The sequence below is a fragment of the Gorilla gorilla genome, chromosome 16 (assembly GCF_029281585.2).
Source record: "Gorilla gorilla gorilla isolate KB3781 chromosome 16, NHGRI_mGorGor1-v2.1_pri, whole genome shotgun sequence".
NCBI classification, from domain to species: Eukaryota; Metazoa; Chordata; class Mammalia; order Primates; family Hominidae; genus Gorilla; species Gorilla gorilla.
Window position 1 is genome coordinate 73,031,988 of NC_073240.2, and position 19,472 is coordinate 73,051,459.

At 47.2% G+C, this 19,472-nt stretch overlaps 2 protein-coding genes across 9 annotated transcripts in view; both read right to left on the bottom strand.

Annotated features, from left to right (window-relative positions):
• GRAMD2A (GRAM domain containing 2A) overlaps positions 1-17,536 on the bottom strand; it is a 38,078-nt gene extending 20,542 nt beyond the window's left edge. The window contains exon 1 of one of the 2 annotated variants that reach the window (XM_004056444.5): positions 17,428-17,536. In XM_004056444.5, the coding sequence (XP_004056492.3) occupies positions 17,428-17,468 (41 nt within the window). In that variant the 5' untranslated portion in view covers positions 17,469-17,536. The remainder of the gene's footprint in view (positions 1-17,427) is intronic. The other variant, XM_063698679.1, reaches the window with a different exon arrangement.
• Positions 17,537-18,729: 1,193 nt separating this feature from the next.
• Positions 18,730-19,472, bottom strand: part of PKM (pyruvate kinase M1/2) — a 32,210-nt gene continuing 31,467 nt past the window's right edge. For all 7 annotated transcript variants that reach the window (XM_004056435.5, XM_019010439.4, XM_004056439.4 and 4 more), the window contains one exon: positions 18,730-19,455. In XM_004056435.5, the coding sequence (XP_004056483.1) occupies positions 19,349-19,455 (107 nt within the window). In that variant the 3' untranslated portion in view covers positions 18,730-19,348. The remainder of the gene's footprint in view (positions 19,456-19,472) is intronic.

Below are 19,472 nucleotides of genomic sequence, written 5' to 3' on the forward strand. Positions count from 1 at the left end.
AAAGCTGGTCATTCAGGTCTAAAAACAGACTTGCATTCATTAAGGAACAGAGCGCCCCTGTGCTCTTGGGGGCTGCCCTCCGGCCAGGCCTGCTAAGTGGGGGGGCCCGCAGACAGGCTGAGCCGCTCAGACGCCCCCACTCAGGGCTGCCAGGGGCTGTGGCTACTCTGGGGACAAGTCAGTTCTGTCCATCCATGGATACTGTCCAGACAGCCCACCCCAACCACCCTGGGATACCCACCTCAGAATTACTCTGGCTTTGTGGATCCATCAGGCTCTTCTCAGGACCACAGGCAAGTGTGAAGGGTCTTGGGGTCCTGAAAGAGCCTGGGGCTGGGGACAGGAAGACAGGAATGCAGGCCTGGAACTGCTTCTCACTGCTGAGGGGCTTTGAGTAAGCCACTCTTCCTTTCTGGGCCTCAGTGACTCTTCTGCAAAGGGGCGAGAAAGTCACAGCGCAGGAGGGACAACAAATGTTGTCTGAGGGAAAAAAGCAGAGGCCACGAACTGTATAAACTGCAGATGGCCACTGGCCCTCTGAGGTCAGATGAACCCCCATCCCAGGAGGGACCTCTATTAGGGCATCCTGACTCAACCATGGAGGGCAAGGAAGACTTTTCTGAAGACGTACAGCATTGGAGCTCATCTCCAAGGGATGCTAGCCAAATGGAGAAGGGGGATTCTGGGCGGACAGGGTCACTGTAGAGGGGTTGCCATATACAAAGGCCCCAAGGCCAGAAGTGTGCAGCATGTGTGAGAAAGCTAAAGAGAGCCTTTGGGTCTGGAGGGCAGAGGTGAGCAGCGAAGTGGTAAGCAACAAGGCTGGAGGGGTTGGCAGGGCCAGATCATGCAGGGCCCATGGGCCTCTATAATGGTTTTGGTCATTATCTTAAAAGCAATGGGGAACCAATGTAGAGATTTAAACAGGAAAGTATACTATCAACTTTGTGTGTTAATAATTTGCTTCAAAGTAATCCCATGGAAGTGGGGCAGGGGAGTGGAGGGTGAATATTGGTGAAACAGGAATGACTCGTGTTGTTGGTTATTGTAGCTGGGTGATAGATACGTGGGGATCCACTGGACAACTCTCTCGTCCTTTGTTATGTTTACAATTTTCCATGGAGAGAGATCAGGTGAAAGGCTGTAGCTCAGCAGAGAGATGATGTCTTGGACTGGGTGGCAGTGGTGATGGAGGGCCAGGGATGGATTCGGAATATGTATTTCCAAATAGAATCGATCTGACATGGTGATGAATTGGATGAGAGGTAAAAACAAGAAGGTGTCAAGTATGACTCCAGATTTCTGGCTTAAGCGAGTAGGATAGTGGGCTCTTTTGCTGAGACTAAATGAGGTAAAAATGGACTAGAAGAAAAGCCTAGTTGGAAGAAACAGTCACGAGTTCAGCCTTGAACATGTGTGAGAGACATTTAAGTGGAGATGTCAAACTATATATGACTAAGAAGCTCAGAAGAAAGGTTTAGGCAGGAGGGATAAATTTCTGAGTTACTGGCCCATAAGTGAGAAGAGGAGCTAGTAAGACTGTGCCAGGGAAAGTGGGTACACAAGGAACAGAAGCTATCAACAAGAATGCCAAGACTTAAGGGGAAATAAAAGTCTTTTCAACAAATCATGCTGGGACAAACTGAATATCCACATGGAAAAGAATAACATGACCTTTAGCTCACACTGTATACAAAAATTAGCCAAAATTCGGCCAGGCGCAGTGGCTCATGCCTGTAATCCCAACACTTTGGGAGGCCGAGGAGGGTGGATCACTTGAGGTCAGGAGTTTGAGACTAGCCTGGCCAACAGGGTGAAACCCTGTCTCTACTAAAAATACAAAAATTAACTGGGTGTGGTGGTGCATGTCTATAATCCCAGCTACTCAGGATGCTGAGGCAAGAGAATTGTTTGAGCCCGGGAGGCGGAGGTTACAGTGAGCCGAGATCACGCCACTGCACTCCAGCCTGGGCGACAGAGTGAGACTGTCTCAAAAAAAAAAAAAAAAAAAAATTAGCCAAAATTTGCTAAAACTACGAAACTCTTAAAGAAAACATACGTGTAAATCTTTATGACCTATCAGGCAATGATCTCTTAGATATGACACCGAAAGCATAAGAAACAGAAGAAAAAAACAGATAAATTGGATCTCATCAAAATTAGAAATGTTTATGCTGTTAATATCATCAAGAAAGTGAAAAGACAATCCACAGAATGGGACAGAATATTTGCAAATCATCTGTCTGATAAGGATTTAGTATCCCAAATATATAGAGAACCCTTATAATCTTGAGGACATTATGTTAAGTGAAATAAGACAGTCACAAAAACACAAACACATACGAATCCACTTAAATTAGGTAGCTAGAGTAGTTGAATTCATAGAAACAAAGTAGAATGGTGGTTGCCAGGGCCTGGGGGCAGAGGGGATAATGAGTTGTTGTTCTTTGGGTATAGAGTTTCAGTTTTGCAAGAAGAAAAGTTCTGAAGATTGCACAACAACGTGAATATACTTAACACTACTGAACTGTGCACTCTGTTGCCCAGGTTAGAGTACAGTGGCGCAATCATGGCTCGCTGCAGCCTCAACCTCCCTGGGCTTAGGTGATCCTCCCACCTCAGCCTCCTGAGTAGCTGGCACTACAAGCACATGCCACCATGCCCAGCTAATTTTTGTATTTTATGTAGAGACAGGGTCTCTCTATGTTATCCAGGCTGGTCTCAAACTTCTGGCCTCAAGGGATCCTTCTGCCTCAGCCTCCCAAAGTGTTGGGATTACAGGTGTGAGCCACTGTGCCCAGATGGTAGGGTTTTGTTGTTGTTTTTTTCTTAACTACAATTTTAAACTGTCTAAAAGAACTCTTGGCCGGGCGCGGTGGCTCACGCCTGTAATCCCAGCACTTTGGGAGCCGAGGTGGGCAGATCACAAGGTCAGGAGATCGAGACCAGCCTGGCCAATAGGGTGAAATCCCATCTCTACTAAAAATACAAAAATTAGCCAGACATGGCGATATGTGCCTGTCGTCCCAGCTACTCAGGAGGTTGAGGCAGGAGAATGGCGTGAACACGGGAGGTGGAGCTTGCAGTGAGCTGAGATCGCGCCACTGCACTCCAGCCTGGGCGACAGAGAGAGACCATGTCTCCATTAAAAACAACAACAACAAACCCGGGCATGGTGGCTCACGCCTGTAATCCCAGCAGTTTGGGAGGCCGAGGCAGGTGAATCACCTGAGATCGGCAGTTTGAGACCAGCCTGGCCAACATGGTGAAATCCTGTCTCTACTAAAAAAAATAAATAAATACAAAACAACAAAAAGTAGAAAACCAGGTGTAAGGCTGTCATGGAAGCCAAAGGAGGGTTTCAAAAGATGGAGGAGAACGCAATGCTGAAGTCTGCTGAAAGGCCAAGTAAGAGCAGGACGCAAAGGCAGTCCCTGAATTTAACACTGCAGATGAGTAACTTTGGTCTGGACAACTTTGGTGCAGTAGTGGGGTCTGCTCCTCCTCCTTTTCTCCTGGGCCGGTGACTGCATCCCAGGGATGGATGGTGAGGACAGGTCTCTGTCCACCAGCAAGGATGCTGCTGAGCACAGCTGGAAACCCAGTCCCAGTCCAGCTCAGCGCCACATCCCCTCTGAACCTGCCCTCCGCCCTCCCTCGCGGGAAAAGACCACGGAGATACTGGGAACGGGTAGATAGGATTGCATCTTTCTCTCCTGGTTCCCCGAGGGGGTTGTTTGCAGTCGGGGAGGGAGAGGGACTGCCCTCGCCCCACGGCCTCACTGCCCTGTTCCCCAGTTCCCCAAGCCACCTTCACCTGCAGCACCTCCACCCCTCGGCTAGCACAGGCAAGAGCCACAAGCCTATTTTCTGCGCCTGCCTTGGAAAGGGCTGGGAAGCTGGTGAGGCAGCCGCACCCAGCATTCCACAGCCACACTCAGTGGCTCCAAAGCGGCGCCCGCGGCGGCACTGATCCCGCCCGGCTGGCCCCAGCTGACCCTTTGCAGGAGGCTGGTGGTCACAGCCAGAGCTTGCGCAGGCCGGGGAGCTGTCAGGAGTGCCGCAGCCGTGCCCCCACCTGCTGGGCCCCCGGGAAAAGGAGCGCGCGCCCCCTCTGAGCCCCTTCCTGCTGCAGTGCGTGTACCACGCGTGGTAACTGGCCTGGCTGAGGACGCCCGCGCGGGGACTGGCTGCGCGCCCTGCCCAGGCTCCTGCCAACTCGGCTCCCCCAGGCTGGGCTCGGCCGAGGGCTCAGATTCCTGACCAATGACCTCGTCTTGAGGAGCTTGCTGGGTCCTGGGACCTCCTCCTCCAGGGAGAACCCCAGATTGTCTAACTGCGGGAACGCTCCTTAGGAATGCCTGCTCTCGCCACTGTTATTCAACCTTGTCCTCGAGGTTCCAGCCACCGCACACAGGAGAGAAAAACAAATAAAAGGTTCACTTACATGTTAAAGAGGGACAATTATTGTTTGAAGATGGTCAGATAAACTACCTAAACAACACATAATCAACCGACAAATCATAAAAACGTGGCACAGATATTTTCATATTTGGGCACCAAAGTAAGCAGAACTGTGATGGGGTAGACACATAATTAACTCATGGAATTAATTACTACTTTAACGGTTACAAGATCAATAGATCTTGTCCAATAAATGGTATTGGGGCAATTGGCTACCTCCCAAACGATTGATTTTTTAACTTGTAAAAATCAATCGTTTTCCTGTAGACCTACAATACAGTTATAAAGTATATGTGGGAAAATACCTATATTCATATGACAACAAAAAATATATTTTGTTCCAGTTTTTTTTTTTGTTTTTGTTTTTGTTTTTTTTTTTTTTTTTTTGAGACGGAGTCTTGCTCTGTTGCCCAGGCTAGAGTGCAATGGCACCATCTCGGCTCACTGCAACCTCTACCTCCCAGGTTCAAGCAATTCTCCTGCCTCAGCCTCCTGAGTAGCTAGGACTACAGGCACGTGCCACCATACCTGGCTAATTTTTATATTTTTAATAGAGACAGGATTTCACCATGTTGGCCAGGCAGGTCTTCAACTCCCAATCTCAGGTGATCCACCTGCCTCAGCCTCCCAAAGTGCTGGGATTACAGGCGTAAGACACCATTCCTGGCCTGAGTTAAAGTTTTAAAGGAGCAAATTTACCCCAAATTAATTTGTAAATGTTCCAACAGGGTGCACGTGCATGTGCACACATGTGAAAGAGAGCAAGAAAATTTTGAAAAAGAAAATGATGTAAAGGCTTTGCCTTACCAGATGTCAGAACAAATTACAAAGGTAGGATAATTAAGTAGTGAGGTATTAACTGGCCTAGGAAAGATTACTAGACAGTGAGCATAAGACAGTCCAGAAATGGAGCATAAGACAGTCCAGAAAATGACCTATGAGTATATGAGAATTTAGTATAGCATGAAGAACGTGTTTCACACAAGTAAGGAAAGAATGAGTTGTCCAATAAATGATATTGGGGCAATTTGGCTACCTCCCACCATTCACAAAAAGATAACCCAGGGAGATAAAACACCTAAATATTTTCTAAATCTATAAATAGCTAGAATAAAAGAGAATATTTTTAAATATCAGGAAAAGTTTTTCTAAGCAAGATATAAAACCCAGAACACATAAAAGATTTAATTGCATAAAGATTTAAAACTTCTGTATATCAAAATTTAAGTGGACAAAGGATTGGTATTCTTCATATGTAGGAAGCTCATCCAAGTCAATAAAAATAGGTAAATACCCTAATAGAAAAGTGAGCAAAGAATATGAACAAGCAATTTACAAAACAATCTATCTTACCTATTTTATCAGCAAACACTAAAATTATAGTGCTCAGTATTACCAAGGATGTGAAAAATAGTCACTCATTATTCCCCATTATAAGACTAAAGACTGAGTTAGCCTTTCTAATATACATCAAATGCCTTAAGAAATACAAATTCTTTTTTTTTCTTTTATTTATTTATTTATTTATTTTTTTGAGACAGTCTCGCTCTATCGCCCAGGCTGGAGTACAGTGGCAACATCTCGGCTCACTGCAACCTCCGCCTCCTGGATTCAAGCGATTCTCCCGCCTCAGCCTCCCGAGTAGCTGGGACTACAGAAGCATGCCACCACGCCCGGCTAATTTTTGTATTTTTAGTAGAGACAGGGTTTCACTGTGTTAGCCAGGTTGGTCTCAATCTCCTGACCTCGTGATCTGTCTGCCTTGGCCTCCCAAAGTGCTGGGATTACGGGCGTGAGCCACTGTGCCCAGCCAAGAAATACAAATTCTTTAACCCAACAATTCCCTTTAAGACACTTGATGTAAGGAAATAAATGGACAAAAATGTATATTCATATGATTAACAATTATGGGGAAAAATGTAGAAATACCATAATGGTATTTTATCAGTATAATGGATTCCTATGCAATTGATAAAAAAGAGTAAGTTAGAGCTCCTATATGTGCTAATATGGAAAAAAAGTCCAACATGTATTGTAAGTGATAAGTAGGTACAGACTGAATGCAGTGGCTCATGTCTATAATACCAGCACTTTGAGAAGCCAAGGCAGGTGGATCACCTGAGCTCAGGAGTTCGAGACCAGCCTGGCCAACATAGTGAAACCCCATCTCTACTAATAAAAATACAAAAAAAAAAAAATTAGCTGGGTGTGGTGGTAGGCTCCTGTGATCCCAGCTACTTGGGAGACTGAGGCAGGAAAATCGCTTGAACCCCAGAGGTAGAGGTAGAGTGAGCTGAGATAGCGCCACTGCATTCCAGCCTGGGCAACAAGAGCAAAACTCTGTCTCAAAAGAAAAAAAAAGAAAAGAAAAGTAGATACAGATCAGTATGATATAATCTATAACATAAAAAAAGTATACTTAAGGGTATATATCAATCATGACTACATCCAGGAGAATAAAGGGATGATGTTCACTCTTTATACACTGTTTTGTTTGAACTTATACTAACAGGTATAAGTTCCCATCTGCTACTTGGGAGGCTGAGGTGGGAGGATCACTTGAGCCTGGGATGTTGAGGCTGCAGTGAACTATGATCATGTCACTGCACTCCAGCCTGGGCAACAGAGCAAGACCCTGTCTCAAAAAAGAAAAAACAAAAGAGAAAAAATAAAACTAAAAAAAAAATAGTAAATTAAAGATATAAGTTATACATATATTTTGAGACAGGGTATCACTCTGTTACCCAGGCTGGAGTGCAGTGGTGTGATATAAACTCACTACAACCACTGCCTGCTGGGCTCAAGCAATTCTCCCACTCAGCCTCCAAAGTAGCTGGGACTGCAGGCATGTGCCATCAAGCCTGGCTACTTTTTGCATTTTTTATAGAAACAGGGTTCTCGCCATGTTGGCCAGGCTAGTCTCAAACTCCTGGGCTCAAGTGATCTGCCAGCCTCAGCCAGCCTCTGAAAGTGCTGGGATTACAGGTGTGAGTGAGTCACTGTGCATGGCCATAATATCTTTTTTTTCTAACTTTTTAGATTTTAAAGCCTTAAAGTTAATACTATCTAATGTTGATCAATATATTGTGAATGAACAGTCTCACATACCTGTATGTTACGACAGTATGAAAAAGGTACATAAATTTTATATGTAGACACCTGTCACACCTGTAAATTCCATTTCTAACAATTTATTGCTAGGAAATAATTGAGCACAAATTACAATGTATAATAAGAATGCTCACTGGCTGGACGTGGTGGCTCATGGCTGTAATCCTAGCACTTTGGGAGGCCAAAGCAGGCAGATCACGAGGTTAGGAGTTCCAGACCAGCCTGACCAATGTGGTGAAACCCCATCTCTACTAAAAATACAAAAATTAGCTGGGTATGGTAGCATGCACCTGTAATCCCAGCTACTCAGGAGGCTAAGGCAGGAGAATCACTTGAACCCAGGAGGCGGAAGTTACAGTGAGCTGAGATCCTCCTACTGCACTCCAGCCTGGGCAACAGAGCTAGACTTCGTCTCAAAGAAAAAAAAAAAAAAGAATGCTCATTAAAGTGTAGTTAGAGGAGAAAAAAGGAAGTACTATAAATGTCCATCAATAAGGCACAAATTATGTTTTATTTGTAGACTAGAAGGCTATGTAACCATTAAAAATATTTATCAATATTTATTAAAACTTATTAAAAAGTCTATATGAACATGAAAGATAGCATTATATAACATTGGAAAAGTGTTCTGTAGAACAGTGTGCCTAATAATATATGTAGAAATATGCTCACTAAAATTCTAACATTTTCCTCCACGAATTGGGATTTTTACATGTTTTTTTGTTTTCTTCTTTATACTTTTCTGTATTTTTGGTATACTTTGCCTCAATTTTTTTTTTTTAAACAGAGTCTTGCTCTGTCGCCCAAGGTGGAGTGCAGTGGCATGATCTTGGCTCACTGCAACCTCCGACCCCCAGGTTCAAGTGATTCTCCTGCCTCAGCCTCCCAAGTAGCTGGGATTACAGGTGCCCGCCACCTCAGCCAGCTAAATTTTTGTATATTTAGTAGAGATGGGGTTTTGCCATGTTGGCCAGGCTGGTCTCGAACTGTTGACCTCAGGTGATCTGCCCACCTCAGCTCCTGAAGTGCTGGGATTACAGGTGTGGGCCACCATGCCCAGCCTTTAAGAGCTTTATTGGTTTTGATTTTAAAAGTATTATACACCTGTTAGAATAAGTTCAAACAAAACAAAGTATTCAGGCCACTTTGCCTGAATTTTATAATTAGAATAAACATACTATTTTCATTTAGTAAAAGAATTTTTAAAAAGGAGGAGAAGGAGAAGGCAGGAAAAAGAATTGTTCCAAAGGCACTGCGATATTATTAATGAATAGACACCTCTGAAATTCAAAATTCCTAAAATCTCATTCTTCACTACATGGAAACTTTCAGAACCAACAGAAAAATAAAGCTTGGTTTTAAAAATGAACTTTGCCAAATCTACATGTGATAAAAATCACACAAGACTAAATATAGGTCCACACACATGCACAGACACAAATGAGTGCATGTAAAACTAGTGAAATCTGACTAAGGTAGATGGATTATATCAATGTCAATTTTCTGGTTGTGATACTGTTCTATTGCTATTCAGGATGTTACCATTGGGGGAAACTGGGTGAAGAATACATGAGATCTCTCTGTGGTATTTTATAAAATTGAATGTGAATTTACAATTCTCTCAAAACAAAAAGTGTATTTTAAAAAGTGAACTTTGTGCCTGGAAAAGTAAAACAGAGGTAGCTTTTCTTAGAGCTGTAGCTGAATTATCACTAAGAAGTCCCATTTTAGGTTCTCAAAGTTAGAGGCACTGAAAGGAAAGTACGTTTTAGTGAGCACCTACCGTGTACTAGGCCGTTACACAGCCAGAGTACCTCTGAAGCAGGTTAGATGTGAGTCTGTTTTATAGAAGGATAACGGGAGGCTCAGAGCCAGTAGTAACTCAGCAGTAACTTGTGGAACAAGAATGTGAACCCAGGTCTGTCTGAAAGCTTAGGCTGTCCTATCACATCACATTGACTGCATGGCTGGAATGGCTTAAAAGACAAAACCAAACCAAACCCTGATTCAGTGTTATCCATATCAAGAAACTCCATGTAAAGAAATAAATATTCGAGTGGGTGGGGAAAAAAAGGTGCATTGTAACTAGGCAACAGGAACTTCAAAATGTATGCCTATACATCAATATCATCTATTAGATCTGTCACTGCAGTCCTGACTATTAGAAAGTTCTCATAGTCAATTAGCCGGGCGTGGTGGCTCACGCCTGTAATCCCAGCACTTTGGGAGGCCAAGGCGGGAGGATCACAAGGTCAGGAGATCGAGACCATCCTGGCTAACATGGTGAAACCCCGTGTCTACTAAAAAAAATACAAAAAAATAGCCGGGCGTGGTGGCGGGCGCCTATAGTCGCAGCTACTCAGGAGGCTGAGGCAGGAGAATGGCGTGAACCTGGGAGGCAGAGCTTGCAGTGAGCCGAGATTGCACCACTGCACTCCAGCCTGGGCGACAGAGCGAGATTCTGTCTAAAAAAAAAGGTTCTTCCCAATACCTAAATGGACCACCTTCTAGCTAATAATCCTTTACCAAGGAACAAACCTTTGTCCTCATGTTCCTTCCTTAATAAAACTGGATCTCCACTGCTGGTGTGACCAGGGCAAAGTCTGCTCCACAACTCTCTGTTCTCTTGCGTCTTCTTATATTGCAAGATTCATTAACTTTTCCAGTTTCTGTTTTCACATGGGGACACTTGGTTATTTCCCATTCTCCCAAGTCTTCCATCATTATGGACGCAGATTGACAATCTAATGTAAATTACATGCCTCTGAGGTCCAGGCAAGAGTTGGAGGGTGGATCTGTGAACTCCTGGAACTTTGGGCAAAATTGTTGGGTCTGAACAAAGGGGTATGTTTCTGGGAAGAGAGCATTTCACTTTTATTAGACTCTCAACGTAGCCTATGACCCCCAAATGATAGAAAATACTCCTCTAATTAAGCAGCTCCTTGGGGAAATGGCTGATTCCGGATCTGAGGAAATGCAAAAAGGAGCCTAAAACGTCTAATCATACCAGAAACTAAGGAAGTCATTGAACCCTGGAGTCATGGCTCAAGAACTCAGGAACCAACTTAAAGATGGGACCATTTGAGCATCAATAAGAATGGATGAAAACACATCAAATATGTTTAAATCCATGAGATTATAATACACCGAAATGACTCATTGGCCACCTTTGGTGGCTACTAGAGCCCATACCATGATTTTGAAAACTAAGAAATAAGAGTCAAGTATTTATTCTGCCTTTCTAGTACTGGCTACACCTCAGGATAAGCAAATAGTTGAAGAGGGAACACATCTTTTTTTTTTGAAATGGAGTTTCACTCTTGTCGCCCAGGCTGGAGTGCAATGGTGTGATCTCAGCTCAATGCAACCTCCGCCTCCCGAGTTCAAGCGATTCTCCTGCCTCAGCCTCCTGAGTAGCTGGGATTACAGGTGCCCGCCACCATGCCCAGCTAATTTTTGTATTTTTTTTAGTAGAGACAGGGTTTCACCATGTTGGCCAGGCTGGTCTCAAACTCCTGACCTCAGGTGATCCGCCTGCCTTGGCCTCCCAAAGTGCTGGGATTACAGGCAGGACCCACCGTGCCCAGCTGGGAACACATCTTTTTATAGAAAGAGTCTCCTAATAAATGATGAAAAACTGGTAGGATTAGACTAATACCATTTTTCAGTGCCTAATTAAATAATGGGTCTGCATGAAATAATCATCAATGGCTGCTAACATTCTTCAAAGAGAAATAACTGATATTATACACTTCTTGAAGCACACAATACCATCAGAATCTGACCGAGACTGTAGGTCCAACTCCCAATGTATAGGAAATAAATAAATCAAAGGAATGGTTTAAACAACATCAACACATCAGAAAAAGTTATAGAAAACATAGCCTGTTTTTTTTTCAACAAATAATTTGTAAGGAAAAAAGAAAAGGAAGAAAAGAGGAAACCATAGATTAAAGAGATAAAGATATATAGATTCAAAATGTCAACTCTTTGACTTTAGTCAAAGTATAAACTTCATTTGAATCCTTATTAAATGGTACAAAGACATTTACGAGACAATGGAGGGAATGTAAATGCTGACTAGCTATCTGATTGAGGAGTTACTGTCATTTTTTAGATGTAATAATGATATTGTAGAAATATTTTTTAAAGGCTCTTTTATAGATATACACTGAAATATTTTTGGATAAAATAACATAATAGCTACAATTTGCTTCAGAATAATCCAGGAGACAGGGAGAAGGGAGGTATATATGAAACAAACTTTACCCATGACTTGATTATTGCTAAAACCAGGAGATGGGTACATGCCACTTATTATACTATTCTCTCTCCTTTTGTATATGTTTGAAATTTTCCACAATAAAAAGTTAGCAATTCAGAATATAAACATGTTTCAACTTGTCTGGTAATGAAGGAAGCCCAATAGGAATACCAATTCCGAAGTACTGTCACTGGGTTATTTTAAAATAAAATTTCTAAGTAATCCTTTGAAAATTCAAAATGTATTTTAAAATAGCATTTTGTGTGGCCTGAGTGATTATTGGCAGGTTTTGAGTAATCTGATTAATTCTAACACATATTAGAAATATCTAAACTTTTTTCCTGCAGAAGAGAGAAAAAAAATCCTAATAATCAGTCACAGTTGTTTGGTCAGGCATACTGCCCACACTGCTGTGCGGTGGGTAAGGCAATGAAATGAAATACCAGTAGGATCTCGACAATTAACTACTATACCATTGATGTGCCATGTAGATGTTAGGAGGAAAAGCAATTCATGTTTGATTTAAACTAATTCTTCATGTGATCTTTACTTTAGGTTAAAAAGAAATAGAGCCAGCCAAAAACTGCTTAAAAATTAACAACGTAATTACAAACATCACTGAGGAAACACTAATTTACGACAAGGCTTTAAAGATTGGTTCAGTCGGCCAGGTGCAGTGGCTAATGCCTGTAATCCCAGCACTTTGGGAGGCCAAGGTGGGCGGATCACCTGAGGTCGGGGGTTCAAGACCAGTCTGACCAACATGGAGAAACCCCATCTCTACTAAAAATACAAAAAATTAGTCGGGCGTGGTGGCGCATGCCTGTAATCCCAGCTACTCGGAAGGCTGAGGCAGGAGAATCACTTGAACCTGGGAGGTGGAGGTTGCAGTGAGCTGAGATCGTGCCATTGCACTCTAGCCTGGGCAACAAGAGTGACAGTTCGTCTCAAAAATAAATAAATAAATAGATAAATAAATAAATAAATAAAGATTGGTTCAGTCGCCACAGGTTATTAAAACACGCCTCCAGTCCTAAATGATGACCGATCATTTCTCTTTTTTTTTTTTTTTTTTTTTTCATTCTTGTTGCCCAGGCTGGAGTGCAATGGTGTGATCTTGGCTCACTGCAACCTCTGACTCCCGGGTTCAAGCGATTTTCCTGCCTCAGCCTCCCTAGTAGCTGAAATTACAGGTGCCTGCCACCACGCCCAGCAAATTTTTTGTATTTTTAGTAGAGACAGGGTTTCACTATGTTGGCCAGGCTGGTCTCAAACTCCTGACCTCAGGCGATCCACCTGCCTCAGCCCCCCAAAGTGCTGGGATTACAGGCGTGAGCCACCACACCCGGCTTGCGCATTTCTTTTTTTTTTTTCTAGACGCAGTCTTGCTCTGTCGCCCAGGCTGGAGTACAGTGGCGTGATCTCTGCTCACTGCAAGCTCCGCCTCCCGGGTTCACGCCAGTCTCCTGCCACAGCCTCCCGAGTAGCTGGGACTACAGGCGCCCACCACCATGCCTGGCTAATTTTTTTTTTTTGTATTTTTAGTAGAGATGGGGTTTCGCCCTGTTAGCCAGGATGGTCTCGATCTCCTGACCTCGTGATCCGCCCGCCTCAGCCTCCCAAAGTGCTGGGATTACAGGTGTGAGCCAACGCGCCAGGCCGTGCATTTCTAAACTAATAAAAATGTATAGTAGTGGGAAGGAGGGGTGAGGAATCACTTTCTCCTACAGTGGCTTATATCCCTGAGAACAATGCCTGTCTTTTGGAATCTGTGCCGGAGCAAGCAGGTGCACCTCAGGGAGGCTGTTACTTCTTAATTACACAGGAAGCTCCACTCCCAGGGGCTTCTGCCCTCCCCCTCCTCCTTCCTTTCCCACATTAGCAAATAACTGGGGAATTAAAGCTTCAAAGGTTGGTGATGACAGGTGGTGACAGACTGATGCCCTGAAGTCCAGGTGAATAGCGCACAGTGGCCAAGGCCGACCTCAAGTGAAACTCACACTTGCATCAGAGATGGCTGCAGAATTGCGGGAAATCATTTTCACTTTCCTGGAAGGGAGAAAAATTATTTTCTGGTGTTCAGGCTCACACCAGATGTCAGAGTGGAATGCTACACCGTTCTTGACTTCAAGGGCTTTCCATGGGTAGCCACAGCAAAGGAGAAATTCTGAAAATAAATGAAACATCTTCCGAAACTGGGAAGGAAATTGGAGGGATTTTTTTTGGGGGGGGCGGGGAATAAGTTTTATTTTATTCTTTCTCCTAAGCTTATGATTTTAGTATTCCAAGACCTTACGCTTGAATTACTTAGCAAGAGGGCATGCTTATGCAGAAGACAGGGAAATGAAGAGAAAACAGCAGGCATATACAAAAGTGAAGGTTCCTTAACAGAGTTCATAGTGGAGATGGTAGACACCGGTGGAGTTTTTATCCAGAACTTAAAACTTAGGAAATACCTATGATGACACTTTAGCTGGAAGTAATGGAGATATCTGATTCCAAACTCATATTTTATTTTTCTTTATTATTTATTAATTTTATTTATTTATTTTTTTTTTGAGACAGAGTCTCACTCTGTCACCCGGGCTGGAATGCAGTGGCGTGATCTCACCTCACTACAGCCTCTGCCTCCCAGGTTCCAGAGATTCTCCAGCCTCAGCCTCCCAGGTAGCTGGGATTACAGGCACACACCACCACACCTAGCTCATTTTTGTATTTTTAGTAGAGATGGGGTTTTACCATATTGGCCAGGCTGGTCTTGAACTCCTGACCTCAGGTGATCCACCTGCCTCAGCCTCCCAAAGTGCTGGGATTAGAGGTGTGAGCCGCCGCGCCCGGCTCAAATTCATATTTTAAATGCCTATTTGCAATCAGCAAAGAACCAGGTATGCTGCATGATGCTTGCTATAAGGATTTGGCTTCGCTGGCCCAAATTTTTTCACTCCACCAAAAGATAAGGCACAGGCCCACTTGTCCAATCACATTTGCTGAAGATACTGTAGCATGAGTGTAGACAAACTTCCCCTGAAGCTGCCAGAAGTGTCTAGTTAGCAGAATCACTGGATGACTGCATGCAGAAGGCCTTTAGGGAACCTACAGTCCAATCTCCTTACCTTATGGTGTAAAGCAGGCCCAGAAAGCGGAAGTGACTTGTCCCAAGTCGCAGCAAAACAGGAACAGCCTGAGGCTTAGAACTCACTTCTGATTCCAGAGTGAGGCTCTTCCCTCCAGCTGATAAACATGGTCGGTGGCAGGCAAGGACCAGAGCGAACCTAAGCAGATTAGGGGCGGGGTGGAGCCACCTAGGAGGCACTAACAGCGCAGCAGCTCATGGGAGAGCTTCCAAGAGGCCAGCTGGCAGCAACCCACCTTGGGTACTGCCAACCTCAACCTCAGGGGGTCACGGGAGCACCCTAGGTGGATGAATTAGCATACAAGTCTCTCTGGTCTGTGCCAAAGCTTTGGGGCCTTGCTAAATTTAGAAATTTGAGGCTGGGTGCAGTGGCTCACACCTGTAATCCCAGCACTTTGAGAGGCTGAGGTGGGCAGATCACCTGAGGTCGAGAGTTGGAGACCAGCCTGACCAACATGGAGAAACCCCGTCTCTACTAAAAAATACAAAATTAGCCGGGTGTGGTGGCGCATGCCTGTAATCCCACCTACTCGGGAGGCTGAGGCAGGAGAATCACTTGAACCCAGGAGGCGGAGACTGCGGTGAGCCGAGATCACGCCATTGCACTCCAGCCTGGGTAACAAGAGCAAAACTCCATCTCAAAAAAAAAAAAAGAAAGAAATTTGAAAGCAGCCAGCAACATCAAGGCACAGATGGAGCTTGAGCTACCCTCTTCAGGCTATTCAGAAAATTCTCCCAAGGGGAAGTTGGGAAGGAGAACTTCTATTTGGCCCCAGCCTAAACTCTCCTGGAAGCTCGATGGGGCCTCTGTCAGCTTTCCCCTCTGGACCTGCCCATTTGTCCCAAAGGTGCCCACTGAAGCTACCTCAATGCCTGTCAAACTAAAACTTAAACCTAAGAGTGTCTGCAGCATGGTCTCCAGCCAGCCTGATCAGAATACTATGGAGGGGGCCAGGCACGTGGCTCACACCTGTAGTCCCTGTAATCCTAGCACTTTGGGAGGCTGAGGTGGGTGGATCACCTGAGGTCAGGAGTTCAAGACCAGCCTGGCCAACATGGTGAAACCCCATCTCTACTAAAAATACAAAAATTAGCTGGGCGTGGTGGTGGGCACCTGTAATCCCAGCTACTCGGGAGGCTGAGGCAGGAGGATCACTTGAACCTGGGAGGCAGAGGTTGCAGTGAGCCAAGATAACACCACGGCACTCCAGCCTGGGCGACAGAGTGAAACTGTCTCAGAAAAAAAAAAGAAAAAAGAAGGAGGGGCATACTGACTCCTCAATGAAGAATGGGATAGACACCCCTCTATTCTACCTCTCCCAGCAGGGCCATAAGTCTTTGCTCTGAAAGGAGCCAGACTTTAGAGCCGGCTACAGGTGGACATGGGGTGAAGACATCAGGTTGCCAGGGTACCATCTCTCGTTCCCTAGGAGCCTGGCCCCTGCAAGGAGGGGCACCTTTAAACAATCAAGCATAGTGAGTGGGGCGGCAAGCAGAGCAGAGACACAGACGACAGCGGGGTGGAGCCCCACCAGTCCCTCTGAGGATAAGGCAGAGGGAGCCCCGCTGGGGTCCACATCCCTGTGTGTCTCGGGCTGATTTGGACACAAGGCTCACACATTCATCCTACCTGCCCCAGTGCTAGCTGGCCGAGGATGCCAGGCTGTACCCGACCTCAGGCTGTGCGGCTTGGAACCTGGACCGGGGCAGGAATTGACAGGTTCCCCCAAACAATGTCACCCCCAGGACCCCAAGACCTCAAGCAGCAGAAACCACAATTCTGGATGTTACGTGCAGCGCCAGCTCCTGTCTGCCCTGCCTCCTTATCCCTTTCTCCCAGGGCGACTTTGGACCAGGTCTCGAGGCCGGGAGACCGGCCCCAGCCCGCCCGACCGGGATGGGCCTGGCGCCCGGGGGAGGCCGCGTCGTGCTGAGACAGCTCCGAGCTGCCTCCCCGCAGCCGCGGGCCGCTACAAGTGCGGATTCGGCGGCGAGAGGAAACAGTCTGGCCCTCCAGGGGACGCAGGGAAATCCAACCTTTGGGTCGGGGGCAATCAGGACTGGGAGTCGATACTGAGGGCAACGAATGATTAATGAATAAATGAAAGGATGAACAGAGTGGCGAGGCGGAGATGGGCCATGCGGGGCGTCCCAAGGAGTGTGCCCTTCCTTGCCCCGATGCTGCCGGGACCGTCCCTCATCCGCCCAGGTCGCAGCAGACTCAGCCAGGACACCCGGTCCTAGCGCGAACACCTCGCGGGCCCCGGGAGACGCCTGGGCGCGCGGCGCAGCTCTGGCCCGGAGCCCGCATTCCGGCGGCCGGGAAGTGCCTGCCCGGTGGGCAGAACGCGCCGAGTTGCCGCGGCCCCAGGAGCCGTCCTGCCCCGCGCGGCAGCAGCCCCCCGCGGCGGCCTCCGGAACCCCCGAGACCGGCCCCCGGGCCGCAACCCCTTACCTGCCCGCCTCGGCGGCCTCGCTCCGGCTTAAAGCGGTCATCGCTGCGCCTGCACCCAGCGCCCCGACCGCGCGCCGGGACCCAGCGCCCGCCGGACCCCGCCCGCCCCGTCGAGAGCCCGCCCCGCCCGCCCATTGGCGGGTCGCGCGGGCCAGGCACAGCCCATTGGCCGTTCCTCCCCCTCATTCCCCAGCTTCCCCAGCTTCTCTCCTTCCCCACCTTCCCCACCTTCCCCAGGTGGGGCCCCAAGCTCTGAGCAGATCCTAGCGCTCGGTCCCCCGGACTGGAAGGTCCCGGAGGCCAGGGCCTGGCGCGGCACCTCCTGTCCCTCACGTCGAGGGTATTGTGTCCCCTCTGGACGCTTCTGTCCTAGTCTTGCAGCTTGGGTCCCTCTGCAGGAACCAATTCCGGCCCCTCTCCAACCTAACCCTTCCCAACACAGAGCTCCAGATAAGTTTCAATTTTACCGTTGAGTGGGGAACACCAAAGGGGATATTGAACACCATGGTCTGACAGCCAAGTCACCACCACGAACCCGGGAGCCAGGATGCTCCCACGCACTTTTGCCGGAGTTAACATTGCAGTTTCTCCAAGGAAATACACTTTTGGAGGAGTCTGCAAAGGGGCTGAAGGTGGACACAAATCGAAGGCAGGGAAGCAGAGGCACAGCTCAGTGTGTGACAATGAGCTTTTGCCTGGCCTGCAGGCCCTTTCCTCTTCCATCCCCACCAGGACACTTGGTCCTTGGGAGTGTGGTCAGGAGAGAGGAAAAGCGCAGGCCAGATTTGGACCCATTCCCAACTCTCTCCCCCAGCCCCTTGGCACTACAGCATCATGGTGGGAGGGCACCAGCAAACAGGAGGGGTCCCAAGGGGAGCCTAGGTCCACAACTGAGGACCTGGGAGCCAAACCCAGTCTCAGGCGCCCAGAGCTGACTCCTCCTACAGCCCCCATAAGGGATATGCTAATGCAGGGAGACCAAAGTGGAAGAACCATGGCCAGGGCCACTTTGCAATTTGGGTTTATCTACCAGAGTGGGAGGGAGGCCTTGTCCCTGCTCTTTCCCATCTTTGGTTCACGTAAGCCATTAAAGTCTCCCCGCAGCACTGAAGGGGGCAACCTGTAACCCTAAGATAGTAAGCTACTGCTTTCCCAGCGCCTCTGCACCAGGAGGTGGGCAGCATGGCAGGTGACACCACCATAGCCCCCACTGCAGGGCACGAGGCTGCAGCCATTCCCAGCCTGCTCAGAGGGCAGGGTTCAACCACCTCCCCCTCCCCATCAGAAAAGAGAGGAAACAGGTGCTTCAGCTGTTGTTTATTGACATACAGGTAGGCTCTATAGCAACAGGCCTGGAGGTGCTGCAGTAGTGGGGGAAAATGGAAGGTGGAGGGTGGAGTGTTTGCTGCAGGACAGCTGAGTGGAGGGCGGGGACAGGTGCAAACTGGAGAGGCCTAGAGAGCTGGAGAAGCAAGTAAGGGCCAGGGCCAGAGTCGGCTTCAATGGAACAACAGCCCAGTGCCCTAAGGCCCCTAACTCTTGCTGGCTGTTTCTTGACCCCAAGCCAGGGTTGGGAGTCCTCTGGGCATCCATTTTTTCTAAAGGAACTGGACAGAGTACACACAGGAAAGGAAGCTGTCACCCTCTTGCCATCTGGCTCCAGGGGCCTCCAGTCCAGCATTCCTCCTTCTTCCCTTGATTGGGTGGGGCCACATGATGGGCAGCCAGGCTCTGGGCTGTCCCACTAGAGCAGGCTGCAAACACAGCCATGTTTCAGTGACGCGTTGATCTTCTTCCCTGGTGTCCCAACCTACCAGTGCCACGTTACAGCCCAGAGTGAGTTCTACAAGCGTTGCTGGCCTAATGGATGGGTTGGGGGAAGGGGGTGGGACAGGGGCTGGAGGAGGGGCTCTGGGGTCCATCACGGCACAGGAACAACACGCATGGTGTTGGTGAAGCCGGAGCCAGGGCGCCATCCGGTCAGCACAATGACCACATCTCCCTTCTTGAAGAAGCCTCGGGCCTTGCCTGCAGGAAGAGAAGGG